Source organism: Contarinia nasturtii, unplaced genomic scaffold (genome assembly GCF_009176525.2).
Source record: "Contarinia nasturtii isolate CC-2019 unplaced genomic scaffold, AAFC_CNas_1.1 Cnas_scaffold_695, whole genome shotgun sequence".
In the NCBI taxonomy this organism is placed as follows: domain Eukaryota; kingdom Metazoa; phylum Arthropoda; class Insecta; order Diptera; family Cecidomyiidae; genus Contarinia; species Contarinia nasturtii.
The window spans coordinates 6,825,743-6,841,937 of record NW_022198046.1 but is presented as its reverse complement, the minus strand read 5'-3'; the positions used below and the strand labels follow the sequence as shown (position 1 = coordinate 6,841,937).

The window sequence follows — 16,195 nt, the reverse complement described above, 5'->3', positions numbered from 1 at the left end:
GCAACAATAGGTAAACAGCTGTTATTGCGAAATAAGCGAAAGGGTGAGTACGAATACCAGTTAAAAGAATCAGTGATGTGTTTTGCATATATTTTTTTACATGAAAAATTGCAAATTCATTGTGATGGTAAAATTTTATAATTCACCAGTGAAATGTAATTGCATTTTGCATAGATAAGATGAGTTGCATCGGATGTAGCTAACTTTGCGCAGAGGCAATACTGTAAACAATGAGGTTCTACCGAGTTGCAGTCATTGCTAATTGAAAACTATATACCAATATCCCGCCATGACGACGTGAAAAACCGTCGGCTACGGCAATTTTTGCAGGTTCGAAAGAACCAATTATTCTCTTGATAAATCAAATCAGATTGGTGCTCTTTTGACGAAAAGAGTGAGCGACAGATAAAAGGATATCTTTCCTATGAACGATCTGATTTCCATCTAACCTAGTTGTTGCAAATTTTTTTAAATTTTTTTTCATAAGATAATAAGTAACGCAAGAGATTAAATTCACAGAATCATTAATTGCCATTGATATGGGTTTTGTTTTCGCTTGCAAATCATCAGTAGCAATTGAAGAAACATAAATACATCGCATTCTTTAATACAGTGTAAAAAATTGAGCGAATATCAACTGAAAAACAACGGCCGAACAAAGACAACAACAACATTACACTTTCTATGCTAGGCATTGAATTCCTATACACGTTCAAGAACACATACACACACTAAATTTATTCAATTGTGACGCAAAAACTAGTCATGAACAATGAAACGTTGAGACGTTCAATGTTGACGATCACATTATTGAACGTAAACGGTTTTGTTGAATTGCACAAAAAAAATTGACAAAAGGAAATTTGTTCTGGAATAAATGGAAAAAATTGAATAATAATATAAATTTAAAAAAAACCATCATCCTATTTTATTTTATGATCCGCAAATATAATAAGTAAATGAAAAAGTTTAACAAACGTTGTAACAATTCAAATCGAATGCTGTGAACGAGTCCGTCACATGTCATTGGACGCATCCATTTGAACGTTTTTGGAGAGGATTGTAGAAAGGCGCGCAAAGCCACACTCATACACACGCTACAAATGTACAGCCATTCTCAATTCGTTTGACATTCATCTATTTGAAAACGAACTACCTCTCTCTCAACGATTTCGAACGACACGAACATCATCACTCATTTTCTTTCTTGCGCGAAACGTGAATCCATGTGCAAATTTTTTTTACATTCATAGCCGGTGTAGTGTTTAATTTTTATCTATTATTCTTTTTCAATCAAACTAAAACAAAAAACCATAAAACGAAAGAAAACTTATCATTCTGATCGCTAATCTAACGCAAACGTGAAACATTTGATTTCATTATTCTAAAAGAGAGAAAAAAAAGTTCATTTCTATTTTTTTTCTCGCTTCGTTGGGTGAATTTTCAATCGAGCAAATTTTTTTTTTGCATCAGACAAGTTTCGTCGTCAAATACAACAAATAAAACAAAAATGACTCAATTGGTACCGATTCTAGAAAAGACTGTGTCACCAGGTAAGTGAAACCATGTTGCTTTTTTTTGTTTCATTCGTTCCCTGTGCAAACGCTATAAATTGCGATTTAGTGATAGACAAAAAAAGAGACATTTTTTTCTGTTTCGCGTGATGCCGTCGTTGTCGTCATCCGTGCTGTTACCTAGGCTATTGTTTCGAACGTAAATCAATGACATTCACAAGTTTGGCGCATATCAAAAGTTTTTTTCACATCGCTCTAATTAAATTCAACGCGAACCATCTTTGTTTTTTTTTCGCTGTTCGTCATAGCATTAAAGCAATTTTTCTACACGAAATTCCCCGTCTGTGTGAAAAAATGAAGAAATGAGCGTTAATAAAATCATGCATTTGATTTGGTATCGCGTCAAAGTGTTGTGTGTGTGTGTGCGCTCATTGTTGGCAAATGCGAATATGGCGCTGGTATGGACAGCTATGTTTCGCTTTTTATTGTGTGTATAGATATGTAGTGGAAAAATTTATTGACCTAACCTAATTGACGTCTCAAGGGTAGACATGCAATGAAGCGGATTTTGAGACAAATCAAAGGCATTTTTATTGAATGCACATAAAACGACAACTGATTTTCAAAAGTCTACTTTTCAATTCAAAACACAATGATATAATATTTGTATATTTTTTTTGCAATTTTACTTTTCGTTATTTACACAACAAAATACTTGAGCAATAGCTGTATGTATTGAGTTTTTTTTTTTCTCTTCTTGTATTCGTTCGTGTGTTTTGACTCACAGCGAGCATGTTCGAGAACAACACTTTTTGCGTATTTCTTTTGGTACCGTTGTTCGTTGAGATTTTTTTGAAGCTGATTAGCATACACTATGAGAGCTATTTGAAACATTTTTTGTTTGCTCTATCCCCCACTCTCTTTGAGTGATTCTCTCTAATACTCGTTTGACGACAAACTATTTTCATATTCTGTTATCGCATCGACTAATTTTATTTCCCTCTTATTTCTTTATGCGACACGTACACAGACCAAAATGAATTGTTGGCGGCAAAAACGTTTTTGGAAAATGCAGCACAGCAAAATCTTTCTGAATTTCTGAAGGCATTATCGGAGGTGTTGGCCAATATAAACTGTAGCGCCGTAGCACGAACAGCAGCTGGTCTTCAGTTGAAAAACCATCTCACGAGCAAAGATGCCACCATCACCGAACAATATCACAATCGATGGCTATCATTTCCGGAACCAACACGAGAATACATAAAAAATAACGTGAGTATCAATGCCAATTTTTTGATAATTTTTTTTGATATGAGCTAGCCGATCAAATCAATTTTGAAATTGAGTTTCAAATGCCAACAGTCGATTAAATTGTATTTTTCTTTTTAATACAGATACTTCAAGCAATTGGTACGGAAACTGCCCGCCCATCATCGGCCGCACAATGTGTGGCATCAGTTGCAGTTGCTGAACTACCAGTTAATCTGTGGGGACAATGTATACCAATCTTGGTTCGCAAAGTTACCGAGGCAAATACGACCGAACGGTCACGTGAATCGGCTCTAGAAGCCATTGGTAAGTCGATGGCAAACAATCAAAATTACCGATTCTAAATACAAAATTCAATTTTTCTAATCACATTTGTTTGATTTGCCCTTTTTCAATTGTAGGTTACATTTGTCAGGACATTGCACCTGGTGTTTTGGAGAGCCAATCAAATGACATTCTAACCGCCATTATTTTTGGAATGCGTAAAGACGAGCCAAGTAATCATGTTCGTTTAGCCGCAACGAATGCTCTGCACAATTCGCTCGAATTCACAAAAGCAAATTTCGATAAACAAGTTGAACGAAATTACATTATGGAAGTGGTGTGCGAATCGACACAAAGTCCCGACTCACAAATCGCTGTGGCCGCATTACAATGTTTGGTAAAAATTTTAACATTGTACTATCAATATATGGAACCATACATGGCCCAAGCTCTATTCCCAATCACATTGGAAGCGATGAAATCGGACAACGATCAAGTGGCATTGCAAGGAATTGAATTTTGGTCAAACGTTGGCGACGAAGAGATCGATTTAAGCATTGAAACACAAGAGGCAACAGAAAATGGTCGACCACCGGCTCGTGTATCGAAATTCTATGCACGCGGTGCTTTGCAATACTTGGTGCCTGTTCTCATGGAAAAATTGACCAAACAAGAGGAATATGATGACGAAGACGATTGGAATCCGTCAAAAGCAGCCAGTGTTTGTATTATGATTTTATCATCATGTTGCGAAGAAGACATCGTACCATTTGTACTGCCATTTGTGAAAGACAACATCAAATCACCGAACTGGCGTTTCCGTGATGCGGCTCTCATGTCATTCGGTTCGATTTTGGGTGGTATCAATGAAACCACAACAAAACCGCTTGTTGAACAAGCCATTCCAACATTGATCGAACTTATGTATGACGAAAGTGTAACGGTACGTGATACAACTGCTTGGGTATTTGGTCGAGTGTGTGAATTATGCCCATCGGCCGCTATAAATGAAGCATACTTGAAACCATTATTGGAAGCACTCGTTCGGGGTCTTAAGGCCGAACCACGTGTTGCGGCCAATGTGTGCTGGGCCTTTACTGGATTGGTTGAAGCAGCCGCCGATCCAGAGAATAACGGTGAAGGTATGCAAGAGACAAACTGCTTGAGTCAATATTTCGAGTTTATCGTACAACAATTATTGGAAACAACTGATAGACAGGATTGTGGTCAAGCCAATTTGCGTGCAGCCGCTTACGAAGCATTGATGGACATGATTAAAAATGCACCAAACGATTGTTATGCCGTTGTTCAAAAGACAACAATGGTCGTTCTTGAACGTCTCAATCATGTGCTCCAAATGGAATCACAGATTACACACAGCGATCGCTATCAATTCAACGATTTGCAATCACTTTTGTGTGCTACACTTCAATCAGTATTGCGTCGTGTTACACCAGAAGATGCACCACAAATCAGTGATGCAATTATGGGTGCATTGCTTACCATGTTCAGTACCAGTGCCGGTAAATCGGGCAATGTACAAGAAGATGCACTGATGGCCGTTTCCACATTGGCCGAATTATTAAATGATAAATTCTTGAAATACATGGATGCATTCAAACCATATTTGTACATGGGATTGAAAAATCACCAAGAACATCAAGTATGTGTGGCTGCTGTTGGCTTAACTGGTGACATTTGTCGTATACTTCGCAACAAAATCGCACCATACTGTGATGAGATCATGACATTACTTTTGGAAAATCTCAGTTTGCCAAATTTGCATCGTAACATCAAACCGCAAATTTTGTCAGCATTCGGTGACATGGCATTGGGCATTGGCACCGATTTCAAGAAATATTTAATGATCGTTCTTCAAATGCTTCAAGAAGCATCCACATTGCAAGTTGATACAAACGATTATGAATTGGTTGAATACTTGAATGAGCTACGTGAAAGTGTATTGGAAGCATATACAGGCATCATACAAGGGCTTAAGGGTACCGAACGTGCACCAAATCCAGATATTGATCTACTCAAAAATCATGTACCGCACATGATTCAATATCTTGTAGCAATCGCCCAAGATCCAGAAATCAATGATTCAATCACAGCTGTAATGGCTGGTTTGGTTGGCGATCTATGCAGTGCATTCGGTCCAGCGTTGCTTACATTCATCGACAATGAACACATCTGTAAGCTATTGCAAGAAGGACGTAAATCTCGTGTTTCACGCACGAAACAATTGTCAAGCTGGGCTTCGAAGGAGATTAAAAAGCTACGAGATCAACCCATCCAACAGATCGCTGCCAGCAGTTGGTAGGTACTTTTCAAACATTTTTGCATGATTTTTTCGATTTGTATTTTTTTTTATTTTTGTGTGCGTTTATGTTTGTGAGTTGTCGTTTTTATTTTTGTAAATTTTGAATTTATCTTAAATAGATTTGTTCCAGCCGAATTCAACCAGCAGCTATTGACAACAACCCATTGGACCTATCAATGAAGACAAAACAATAAATGTATTGCTGCTTATTTGGCGTGCATTAGATCGCATCGGCTTCACTCCCCACATCCATGGCCCATTGGTGAATGGAACATCAACACATCCAACAACCAAAATTCAATAATTTAAACAAAATTCTGTTCAAGTGGTATAACACAAATTTTTAGTTAATAAGAAAATCAAAAAAAAAAAAATAATATGCGTTGAGCAAATGAAAATCTTAACAGAAAATTTGTGTGTATGTGTATGATTAAGCGTGAACGAAAGAGTGAATGCTTTTGTTTCAGTTTGAGAGAAGATAGATAAAGAGAGAGCGAGAATGGGTAACGTGAGCATTTTGCGTGTCTGAGGGTGAAAAATGCTATTATTGAATTTTTTTCATTGTATGTATGCCGTGTGACAGCGAATCTTGTATGTATTTTGTATGACTGAAATCTTATTTAACATGAGAACGTGAGTATATTGCAAACTGAAAACCAAACACCAGAATGAAAGTGAGAGAGACTGTAAATAATTATGAATGAGCATTTTTTGCGCATGGGGCCGTGTCCCCTCAATACATTTCGCCTAGAGAATTCACCGTCTTTTCTTCAAAGCACTTTCCATCAAACAAACAAAAATTTGTACAAGTAAACTCCATCGAATTTTTTTTAATTAAGAGGAAGAAAATGATTATTTTTTTCCGTTAATTCTTGGCAATTTTTAATGAGTTTTTACTTTTATTCAAAAACATTATTGAATGGTGCTTCCGATATTAATTCGATGGAATTGAGTCTTCATTTTTATCGTTCGAGACAGATACAAATGAAACAAAATATGGTAAAAACGAAGATTCATTTTTATTAAACGCAGAATGTGAGAAAGATATAAAAAAATAATTCTTCATTTCATCATCTCGACAATTTATTCGAATGAATGGAGTGAAATGTATCGCCTATATTTTTGATGAAAAAAAAAAAAACAAAATCCATACAAAAATCATTACAAAAAAAATAGCAAAATAAAACATTGTATAAATGACTGAATGAAAAATTATGTTTAAAAAATTAAAAAAAAAATCTCGTTTAATGTGTAAATGAAAAAACGTAAATCAAATAAAAAGTCTAGAATATACATCGCATAAGAAAACAAACCAACAAAACAATTCATTAGTATTAAGTGGGGCAAATCAGGAGAACAATTGTGTTTAAATGAATCTTTGTAAATGTGTTATTTGTACGCAAGTGTTTTAAGTAATCCAAAGTCACAGTGTAAATGATATACAGCAACCAGATGATGAAAACACAAGAAACATTAAACTATAAGAGAGTTTAGCGTGCAACCAAGCGATGAAAAGCGAGAAAGAGATAGAGAGAGAGAGAGAATTGTTGCGGGAGAGGTATTTTTTCGTTTGTTCGAAGCAACTTAAGTAAATGAGTGCCTCAGAATGTAAGTTGAATGTGATTGACAAAACTACAGCAAATAAAACAAGCCTAGATTTAAAAAAAACACATGAGCGCAGGTGTTATTGAATGTGAGAGAGTCTTAAAATACGTTTAAAATGAATAATGGTAACAAATTTCAATACAATTACAATTAAACAAAAAAATAAAATTTAGTGTGTAATCTCATGAAACAATCGAGATCACAAACGGCTGTTGTTAGGAATATTCCAAAGAAATACGCTTACAACGTAAATAAGACAAACGTAAACAAAAATGATATTTAATCAATTGTACCAGATAATGAAAAACAGAAGAAACAAGTTCAACATAATTCGACCAACGACAATTCAAGTTGTTAGCTCATCATATCCATGCTAAGTTTCGATCCGCCTCGAATTTCAACGGAGCAAACAGAAACTCATCATGAACGATTGAGTATTATCGAGTAAAACCAAAATATTTTTAAAATCGAACTGGATAAACAATAAGCAGAAATTCATTCTGAAACTAACTGATGAAAGTAATAATCTAAAGAAAATGCCGTTTTTGGTCTTTAATTGTGCTTTGTGTTTTAGATTATATGATTAATTTTCTTCACAATGTGAAAATCATAAATTTGTTCTCTTTTTGATACAGCGACGATATTGTTTATTTCTACAAACCTCAAAAAATTGTGAATCAAATACAATAATTTTATCGAAACAAAATAAGTGAATGAACATTCTTGCCATTTTTTACAAACACAAGTTTAACTATAAATCGTACATGTGGAATCGTACACAAGAATTTCGCGATATTTAAAAGATAAACATTATTGTATTATAATTTTTTTAAGTGACGGTTTTTTCGTTGCAATTGTTTAAATTCAAATAAGATAAAAAAAAATGAATTTTTCATTTCTTTTTTTCTTTGACACACATCTGTTTTTTTATTCGATTTATGTATTAGACAATGTACGATTCAACTAATTCACTTATTTTGTTCGAATAATTGGATATAAATTAGAAGAAGAAAAAAATGATCAAAAAGAAAACGGCGTAATTTATGGTTTTCCCATGGAAATAAATTGAAAGAATCATTTCGATCAAATACATTTAATTATTAGTGCGATTGTTGTCGAATGTGAGACGAGAAAAATAGAGAGAGAAATCGCGTGTTCAAAAGGAAAAAAATCACATTTTTTTATTTGTTCAAAAATGATATCATAAAAATTCCGTGTCAAAATTAAAATTGTTGTTTATTTCAAGGTGACAACATTTGTTGTATACGATAACATTCCTGCGATTTATGCGCACATCATAATCTTATATTTCTCAAATGTTTGCATTAAATAATAAATTTCTGACATGACTTTAATTATTATCATTGGTCGACATATCCAAATGCAATAAATCAATTTTGTTGCATCTTACGCCTGAACTACATCGAAAGCATATAATAGCATGGAAATGATGATATTTTCGGTGTCGCTGACATCGAACATACTTTCGCTTCTTGCTAATTTAACCCGGTTTATGTGATTCTAAAAATAGTATTTTTGACAGCAATTTCCTCTTTGTTGAATGAAAATAATGTTTGGCTCCCGATGAGCACATATATATAATATATATATATCATTTTGTGGGTGTGATATGCAAATGAATTTTTGTTTGTTCCATCAAATAGTATGTATCATGAAGAAGGAGAAGAAAATCTGAGTGAAATCGTTACAATTGAAATTAGATTATAAGAGTTAGCAACAATAACAAAGAAAACAAACAAAACAAAGAGAAAAAATCATAAAAAAGCAAAAAAAAAAAATAATCGTGAACGAGTCTGTGATTTGGGAAGGCTTTCGTAATATCTAAATTGAAAGCAAAGTCAAAAACAAATACAATACAAAATAAATTAATAAAGTATTTTTAGCTGTAATGATCAGCGCCATTAAAATCTTTCCTCTTGACATAGGGAAATGTAATTTAAAATAATAATAATAAACAAAAACATAAAAGATGTGTCAGTAAACTTAAATGTTACTTAAGCCTTCTCAATTTTTAAATGATTTTTTTTAGTTTTATAGGCATTAATTTAAACTAGAGAAACAAAATACAAATAAATTAAATGATATTAAGATGATCCATTCTCATAAACACACACACAATCACACATTTTTTTTCCTTTTGAAATTCTAAATAGAAAACAAAAACACTTTACATAATAATCAAATTGTGATTGCATGATGAATACATGAGCCAAATTAAAATTGTGTGAATAAATGAACGTGGACCATACTAAAAATAATAATAATAATACTAACAAATCTAAATGTGAGAAAAACCAATTCTGAATGCATGAATGTGATTTTAATAATCTGCCATTTTTTCGGCATTGAACACCCCGCTTCACTTTTATGGCGGTGTTCATCATCAAATGCTCAAACTTCGTGAAGTCTGTGTAGTTTCACTTGTTAATCCCATTGTGGGTATCATCTTTGATATAATAATATTTATCATCTTTCTCTCTTTCCGTTTTTCTTTTTTGAAATGTTTGAATGTTGAAATTGTGAAATTGCGAATAAAATAACAAACTATTTTCATAATACAAAACAAACAAATGATCAAATTGTGTGATTTAATCGATCGAAAATAAATTTAAGTCAAATTGAATAAATGTGTAAAATTTATGACATGTTCGTAGTCAACATACAAACAAATTAGATGAATGTAAATCTATGTGTAATGAAACTAAATGATAAACGAAACATTAAAAAAATGTACCAAAATGTTATGAATGCTGATGAATAAATCAAATAAATGACTGCATGAGAATGAAAAAATTTGGAGTTTGTTTTCAGCACTTTGTTTTACTTGACCGATGTGACTTCAATTGCAAAATTGCTGTTGTCGTTTTTTTTATAGCCACAACAATTGTTACCCTTTTACAATCAAGTGTTGCATACGAATGCAATTTTGGAATCGACGATTTAGCACTTGTATGGCATCCCACCAATGTTACGACAATTCCACATTGCGCCAAATATGTGTTATTGATACTGCTGTTGCATTTGTTTACATAAGGTGCACATTCACTAAATCCGTTTGCCAATATCGTCCAACAAGAGAAAAATGTTCATTCGGAAATAATGTCACACGCTTTTATTCCATCTTTAAGGTAATTAGAATGTATTGTGTGGTGTCGAAAGTAAGTTGACTCTGTTCATACAAAGGGTAAACGCAATTTATTTTCGCGATGACCGAATCGCGGAAATCGAATTTAAATCTTGAACAAAATGTGACGCCAAATGTAAGTGCCTGATAAAACAAAGAAACAAAATCGGTGATTTTACAATAAATAAATAAAAATCTAATCAAATTTATTAAGGAACCGCTTGATTTGGACGATTTGCTTCCTGTGTTGGGTGAATTTGGGTGTTATCAAAAGCTGTTGCTGTGGTTCATTTGTTTACCGGCCTGTATACCGTGCGGATTTTGTGCATTCAATCAATTATTTATGACTGATACACCAGATGATTTTTGGTGTAATGTACCACAATTGAGTGAATTTAATTTGACCGAAGAACAAATTCGAAACTTGGCCATACCAAGTACAGTGGTGAGCTACTCGATATTTAATTACTTCCATTTCGAATTGGTTTTTCGATACGTTTTGTGTAATTAAATGTTGATTATTATTTAAAAAAGGAAAATGGTGTCATGCAACACAGCAAATGTGCTCGATATGCAATCGATTGGGAAAACTTATTCAATATCTCTGACCCAGATTCAATTGACTTGCAACCGAACATATCATGGCCGACCGAATCGTGCCGCAACGGATGGGTGTATAACAAAACACACGTGACATCCTCAATTGTAATCGATGTAAGGAATTATTCGAAACACTGAACGTTGTGAAACAACGGAGAAACTAAATTAACCAATTGCTCTTTTATTTGTTGTAAAAATATTTTAAGTAGTTTGATTTGGTGTGCGATCATGATATCTATCCAACTATTGGATTAAGTGCTTTAAACGTTGGTGGCCCAATTGGCGTTTATGTATTTGGGATGTTGAACGATCGAGCTGGACGTCGAATTGCATACTTTGCATGTTTGGCCACATTGATCGCGGGAAGTCTTATCACCGCTGCAAGTGTCAACTTTTGGATGTGGTGCTTCTCAAGAGTAATCGTTGGCTTAACCATTCCGGCCGTTTATCAAATTCCATTTATCATCGGTAAATGAACACCATTTTAATTTTGCATTGAAATTAACATTTGTCATCAATTTCTTAAGCTTTGGAGCTAGTTGGTCCAGATTATCGGTCATTTGTTACGGTGATGACCTGCACATTTTATACATTTGGCATTATGATGTTAGCTGGTGTAACATATTTAGTGCCGAATTGGGTTGAAATGTGCTTATACACATCGACACCGTTTATACTCTATTTTCTTTACTTGTTCATTATGCCAGAAAGGTATGTGTGTTTTATTTTCTTCAACCAACGATATAAAACTTGTCAAAACAAAATGAAAATAATTTATTTAAAACATAAAATTCAATTTATTTATTGATTATTCGTTGTTTGTCAATTTTTCAAAGTCCACGATGGCTATTGGCCCAAGGAAAATTTGAAGAAGCTTTAAATATACTGGAAGTTATGGCTAGAGTCAATGGAAAAAAGTTACCGAATAGTTTTCGTATAAAATTGCATGAGCGTGTCGAAGCAGATAAAATGCGTGTGAAGGAGAACGTCAAATCGCTGAACAGTTTCGATTTATGCAGGTAAATCATTCGGAATACTCTCTGTCACATATTCCAATTGGGTATTTCTTTGTAATTAAAGTAAATTGTTTACAACCATCTTATGTTCATAGAACACCCAATATGCGTCTAAAAACTCTGTTAATCACGCTGAATTGGTTCGCAAACGAAACGGTGTACCTCGGGTTGTCTTACTACGGTCCATCCTTGGGTGATGATCAGCATTTGAGTTTTTTCCTATCATCTGTAGTTGAAATTCCAAGTTATTTGTGCTGTTGGTTCATTATGGACAGTTGGGGTCGCCGTTGGCCACTGTGTTTGCTCATGATTTTGAGGTAAATTATCTGATCGCCCGTGAAACATAGAAATTTCGAAAATGTCTACTTTTTTTACATTAAAATTTTGTTTAGTGGAATTTTTTCCATAATAACGGTTCTGGTACCGGATGAAGCCACCTTGGAGACTTTGATCATTTTTTTGGTGTCGAAAACAATGATTTCAGCATCATATTTAATAATCTATCCATTCGCTGGTGAATTATATCCAACGTCGGTGAGAGGCGTCGGTATCGGTACATCCTCGTATGTTACATAAAAATATACTATACAGTGTGTACTTTAAAGTAAAAATTGCTCTCTCCAGCTATGTAGGAGGACTTGGTTTAACTGTGATTCCGTTTATCAATTATTTGGTATGAGTACGTTTCATACTCTTTTTCACTTTTCACATATATATTTTCGATCTGTAGGGTAAAGAAAATTTACGATTGCCGTTGGTCGTGATGGGATTCATATCGATTTTCGGTGGAATAACTGGATTACGATTACCTGAGACCTTGCATCATCGTTTGCCACAAACACTTGAAGGTCAGTATGCATACTTGAGGCGATAGATTGAACGTTTTTCCAAGGAGTCAGTTTTGATTGTTCTACAAGTTAAATCAATATTCTCCGAAATCAGAGACTGTTTCTCAAAAAAAAGATGAAAAAAAAATTATAATATTATGATTATAGATTTTTTAACTTTTAATAATTTGCTTCTCACGGAGGAGGTGATCTACTCAGTGCTCCTCCGGCTTGTGAGACCGCTCCTCTTGTCACATATCAGACATCAAAAGTAATTCCGACAATTTTTCTTTCATATACTTAAAGAGGGTGAAGAATTTGGCAAAGAATGGGATTTACAGGACTGTTTTCGATGTATTCCAATCAGGTAATCAACCTAAAATAATGAACAAAAAAACCATTTCAAACTCTATGCGTTTCACAGGCCACAGCCGTCAAATGATGCATCTTATGAGAATATTGATAATTTGCCACCAGAATTAGAATTGCATACACTGGGCAGCATATTAATGGAGCCGGACGGAATGACCGAAACGGAACAAACACCATTGGACGCAAGACAGCGTCGACCATCAATGCGACATCTTGTTCGACAAGCCAGCATAATTAACACACAAAAGGCTGAAGGTGCAATGAAATTAACATATTGGTTCTAAAATAAAATGCAATGATTTTTTGCTTGAAATAATCTTTATTTAATTGTAACAAGATATATATTGTGTATAAGGGGATCTCATTAATTTTAGCTAAATAATTTTAATAATAATAATTAAGTGCATGTTTTTGTTGAACTTAACAATTACTCTGTTACACTGTTCATTCATTAATTAAGTCAATGCAATTCGTAAAAATATGTATATCGACGCAAGAGACTATTTCCTGTCCATTCTCAACAAAAAAGAGTTGTGCATCGATATACTCGAATTACATTGCGTCACCTAGATACATTCCTTTAGAAAAATATATATTTTATATGAGATAGCAAGTGCATTATTAGATTTGTTTTCAACCATTTTAAATCCTATTCATAAAATGTTTGTTTGGAGGGGTTTGAAGGAGAGATATGTTTTCTTTTTATGATTTTTTTTTTTAATTTGTATTTGAACTTAATGATTGTTGCAAAAAAAATGCATGATTTATTTTAAAATGAAAAACAAAAGTATATTTATTGGATACACCAGCTAAACATTGACAGAGACAAAATATATGCACTACGACAATTTTATTTATATATATTATTTTTAATAGCATATTGTCGTATTCATCTTTCGAATTACAAATTGAATTTCGTTGGAGTGGAGGACGTGAGTAAGAAGGTTTCTTAGAGCAATAAATGTGAGGAGGAACGCTCATTCTCACGTATATCGCTCTGAAAAACGGCCTCTCGAATCAAATTATTTGAAAAATGTAAAAATTTGCAAAGCCAAAATATCATTTAAAAATTTAATACATTTCAATTCAAATGTTCGTTGTTATTCAACGCTTTTTCCGGTTAATTTGTCAAAATACCATTGATGAAATCGATCCAAATGGATCAGCTTGATTCATTTTGAAACGTTCAAATAAATTTATGAGAATTGAAATTCCTTTTGGTCACAAGAATAATCAATAAATGAAATTTTAAATGAGTCGATAAAAATATTTCGATGTGTGTCATTTGCATATCAAATTTCTCATATTTCCCTCCATCCCTTATTTTTAACAAAAAAATGTCATTTGTTGAAATGCAATACAGTTTCCTATTTGATGCATATACTCTCTGTATTACGGCACATTATTAAATGCAAACCATCGTTCTACAAAAAAGAATACAAAAAATTTGCCTATCACAATGATGCCATTTGCATTCGCCAAGCTCTAACCAGTGAAAAAGTTCGCGAAAAAATATCATATATATATTTTTTTGTCCAAAATATAGAAGGCAATTGTTAAAATTCATTCTGTATTTTTTGTTTTGTTTTTCATTAATTATTGAAAATCAATCCATTTCATTTGGATACATATAGAAAATATATAAAGGTATATTCAGATTGTACAATTTTCATCTGTGTACTAAATCTAGAAATTGTTCTCTCTTACACACAATGTATAAAAGCATCATAGTATTGTAAATTTAGTCAACAGATCTAGTTTTGTTTATTTTTGTTTCACATATTTTAATATGAAAATATCTCATTCAAATGGCACTTGTGTTGCTTCTTCAACATTCATGAATTCGTGTGTGTGTCTGTGTGAGTATTTTTTTTGTTTGCTTTGTTGGACACACATGTTTTGTCTCACATTCATTTATCTTGTTCTCTTGTTTAGGCGGGATCAACTGAAAAGTATTCGGTTTTTGTTCTTCATTTGAATTATTTATTCATTTAGATGTGGGGATTTGATCTCATTAATTAATCTGTAATATTGATTTTTAACATTTAAGTTTTATGTCTAATGTTTTTTTTTTTGTTGTTGTTGTTGTTAAATTATGTATTGTTTCTAGTGCACATGAAAAAAAAAAAACGAAAAAAAAATCCAAGCAACTAATTGCGATAACTACTATCTCATTTCATTAAATCGATTAATTCTTATTTAGAATGTGAGTATATATCTGTATAAATTATTTAATCAATGGCAAATAAATGGTAACTAAATAAACTAAACTGAACAAAGGCAGTGTGAAAAAAAACGTTGTACAATTGTAATTTCGCTGACTACGTGTTTATTCTTCTAAAATATGCATTCTGTTGTTGATCGTTTAATATCGATGCGTTTAAATTGGGTTTCTTTGATGGTCTACTGAGTTTACAACCCTACTTCCGGCTTCACTATACACTCGGTATAAAATTGGCCAATTCACGCAAATCTATGTGTTGACATGTGGCTAACCGCAATTTGCCTGTCAACGATAGCCACTGAAAATGGGTGCCGATTATTTCGATTGAAAAAAAGCCGACAATAATATTATCACCCTAGCAATGAATTACGAAAAAAGCAAATCATTTGTCATTATCCGTTGAAGACGTGATTGAATTCGATTTTGTCGGTTTGCGTCCCAAGATTGAAAGGAAATTATGAGAAATGATTGACTCACCCCTCTCACGCTTTGTTATCGAACATAATTTTGATTTCACGAATAAAAGTGATTCCGTGCGCCAGACGAAACGTCTGATTCAGTAAATTGAATATTTAATTGAGTGTCCGATTATCGAATGAAATACTAAAACCCGGTCAGAATTTCCAGTAAACGAATGCGGATGACGTCAATCTTGTTTTGGCCGGTAAATTGGTTTGTTTTCGTTTGTTGTTGTTAAACAATAGAACCAAATACCTGGTTCTCAATTTTCAAATAAGAGTTCGTAATCAATATGTGAATTATTGATACCTGTCTAATGCATAAGTAAACGTTTTTTGTTCAGCTTATATGTACAAATCGAAACAATCGGAAGCGAATGGACTCGATCAACGAATTTTTTATGGAATTTTAAATGCTTTTTTTCTTATTTATTCCTCATCAAAGTAGTCAGCGAAAAATAAAAAAAAAATAAACTTAAATTAGAGCGAGTGGAATTGTATTAACAAAAAAAATCGAATAGAAAATAAGAAACGTTTGTAAGCAAACTAAATGGAACAAAATCGAAACAGTATTGGAT

At 33.2% G+C, this 16,195-nt stretch overlaps 2 protein-coding genes and 1 non-coding gene across 4 annotated transcripts; all 3 read left to right on the top strand.

The window, feature by feature from the left end:
• The first annotated feature begins 201 nt into the window (after window positions 1–201).
• On the top strand, window positions 202–342 carry LOC116341472. The gene has a single exon (XR_004201164.1). It is a non-coding gene; the product is annotated as a U4 spliceosomal RNA (small nuclear RNA).
• Window positions 343–1,144: 802 nt separating this feature from the next.
• LOC116341398 (importin subunit beta) lies at window positions 1,145–6,511 on the top strand. Of its 2 annotated transcripts, none has more exons than XM_031768476.1 (5): window positions 1,145–1,553; window positions 2,545–2,786; window positions 2,909–3,089; window positions 3,185–5,370; window positions 5,490–6,511. In XM_031768476.1, the coding sequence occupies exons 1-4, from the start codon at window positions 1,511–1,513 to the stop codon at window positions 5,368–5,370; spliced, it is 2,652 nt and encodes an 883-aa protein (XP_031624336.1). In that variant the 5' UTR covers window positions 1,145–1,510; the 3' UTR covers window positions 5,490–6,511. The 2 variants fall into 2 exon arrangements, with proteins under 2 accessions (XP_031624336.1, XP_031624337.1); XM_031768477.1 differs by having other exon boundaries at window positions 1,146–1,553; window positions 3,185–5,366.
• A 52-nt stretch (window positions 6,512–6,563) lies between these two features.
• Window positions 6,564–14,482, top strand: LOC116341399 (carcinine transporter). The gene is made up of 12 exons (XM_031768479.1): window positions 6,564–10,256; window positions 10,335–10,565; window positions 10,655–10,834; window positions 10,930–11,188; window positions 11,248–11,431; window positions 11,557–11,739; window positions 11,832–12,053; window positions 12,129–12,299; window positions 12,361–12,409; window positions 12,467–12,584; window positions 12,870–12,930; window positions 12,988–14,482. Exons 1-12 carry the CDS (start codon window positions 10,203–10,205, stop codon window positions 13,217–13,219), a joined length of 1,944 nt encoding a protein of 647 aa, XP_031624339.1. The 5' UTR covers window positions 6,564–10,202; the 3' UTR covers window positions 13,220–14,482.
• Window positions 14,483–16,195: the final 1,713 nt, after the last annotated feature.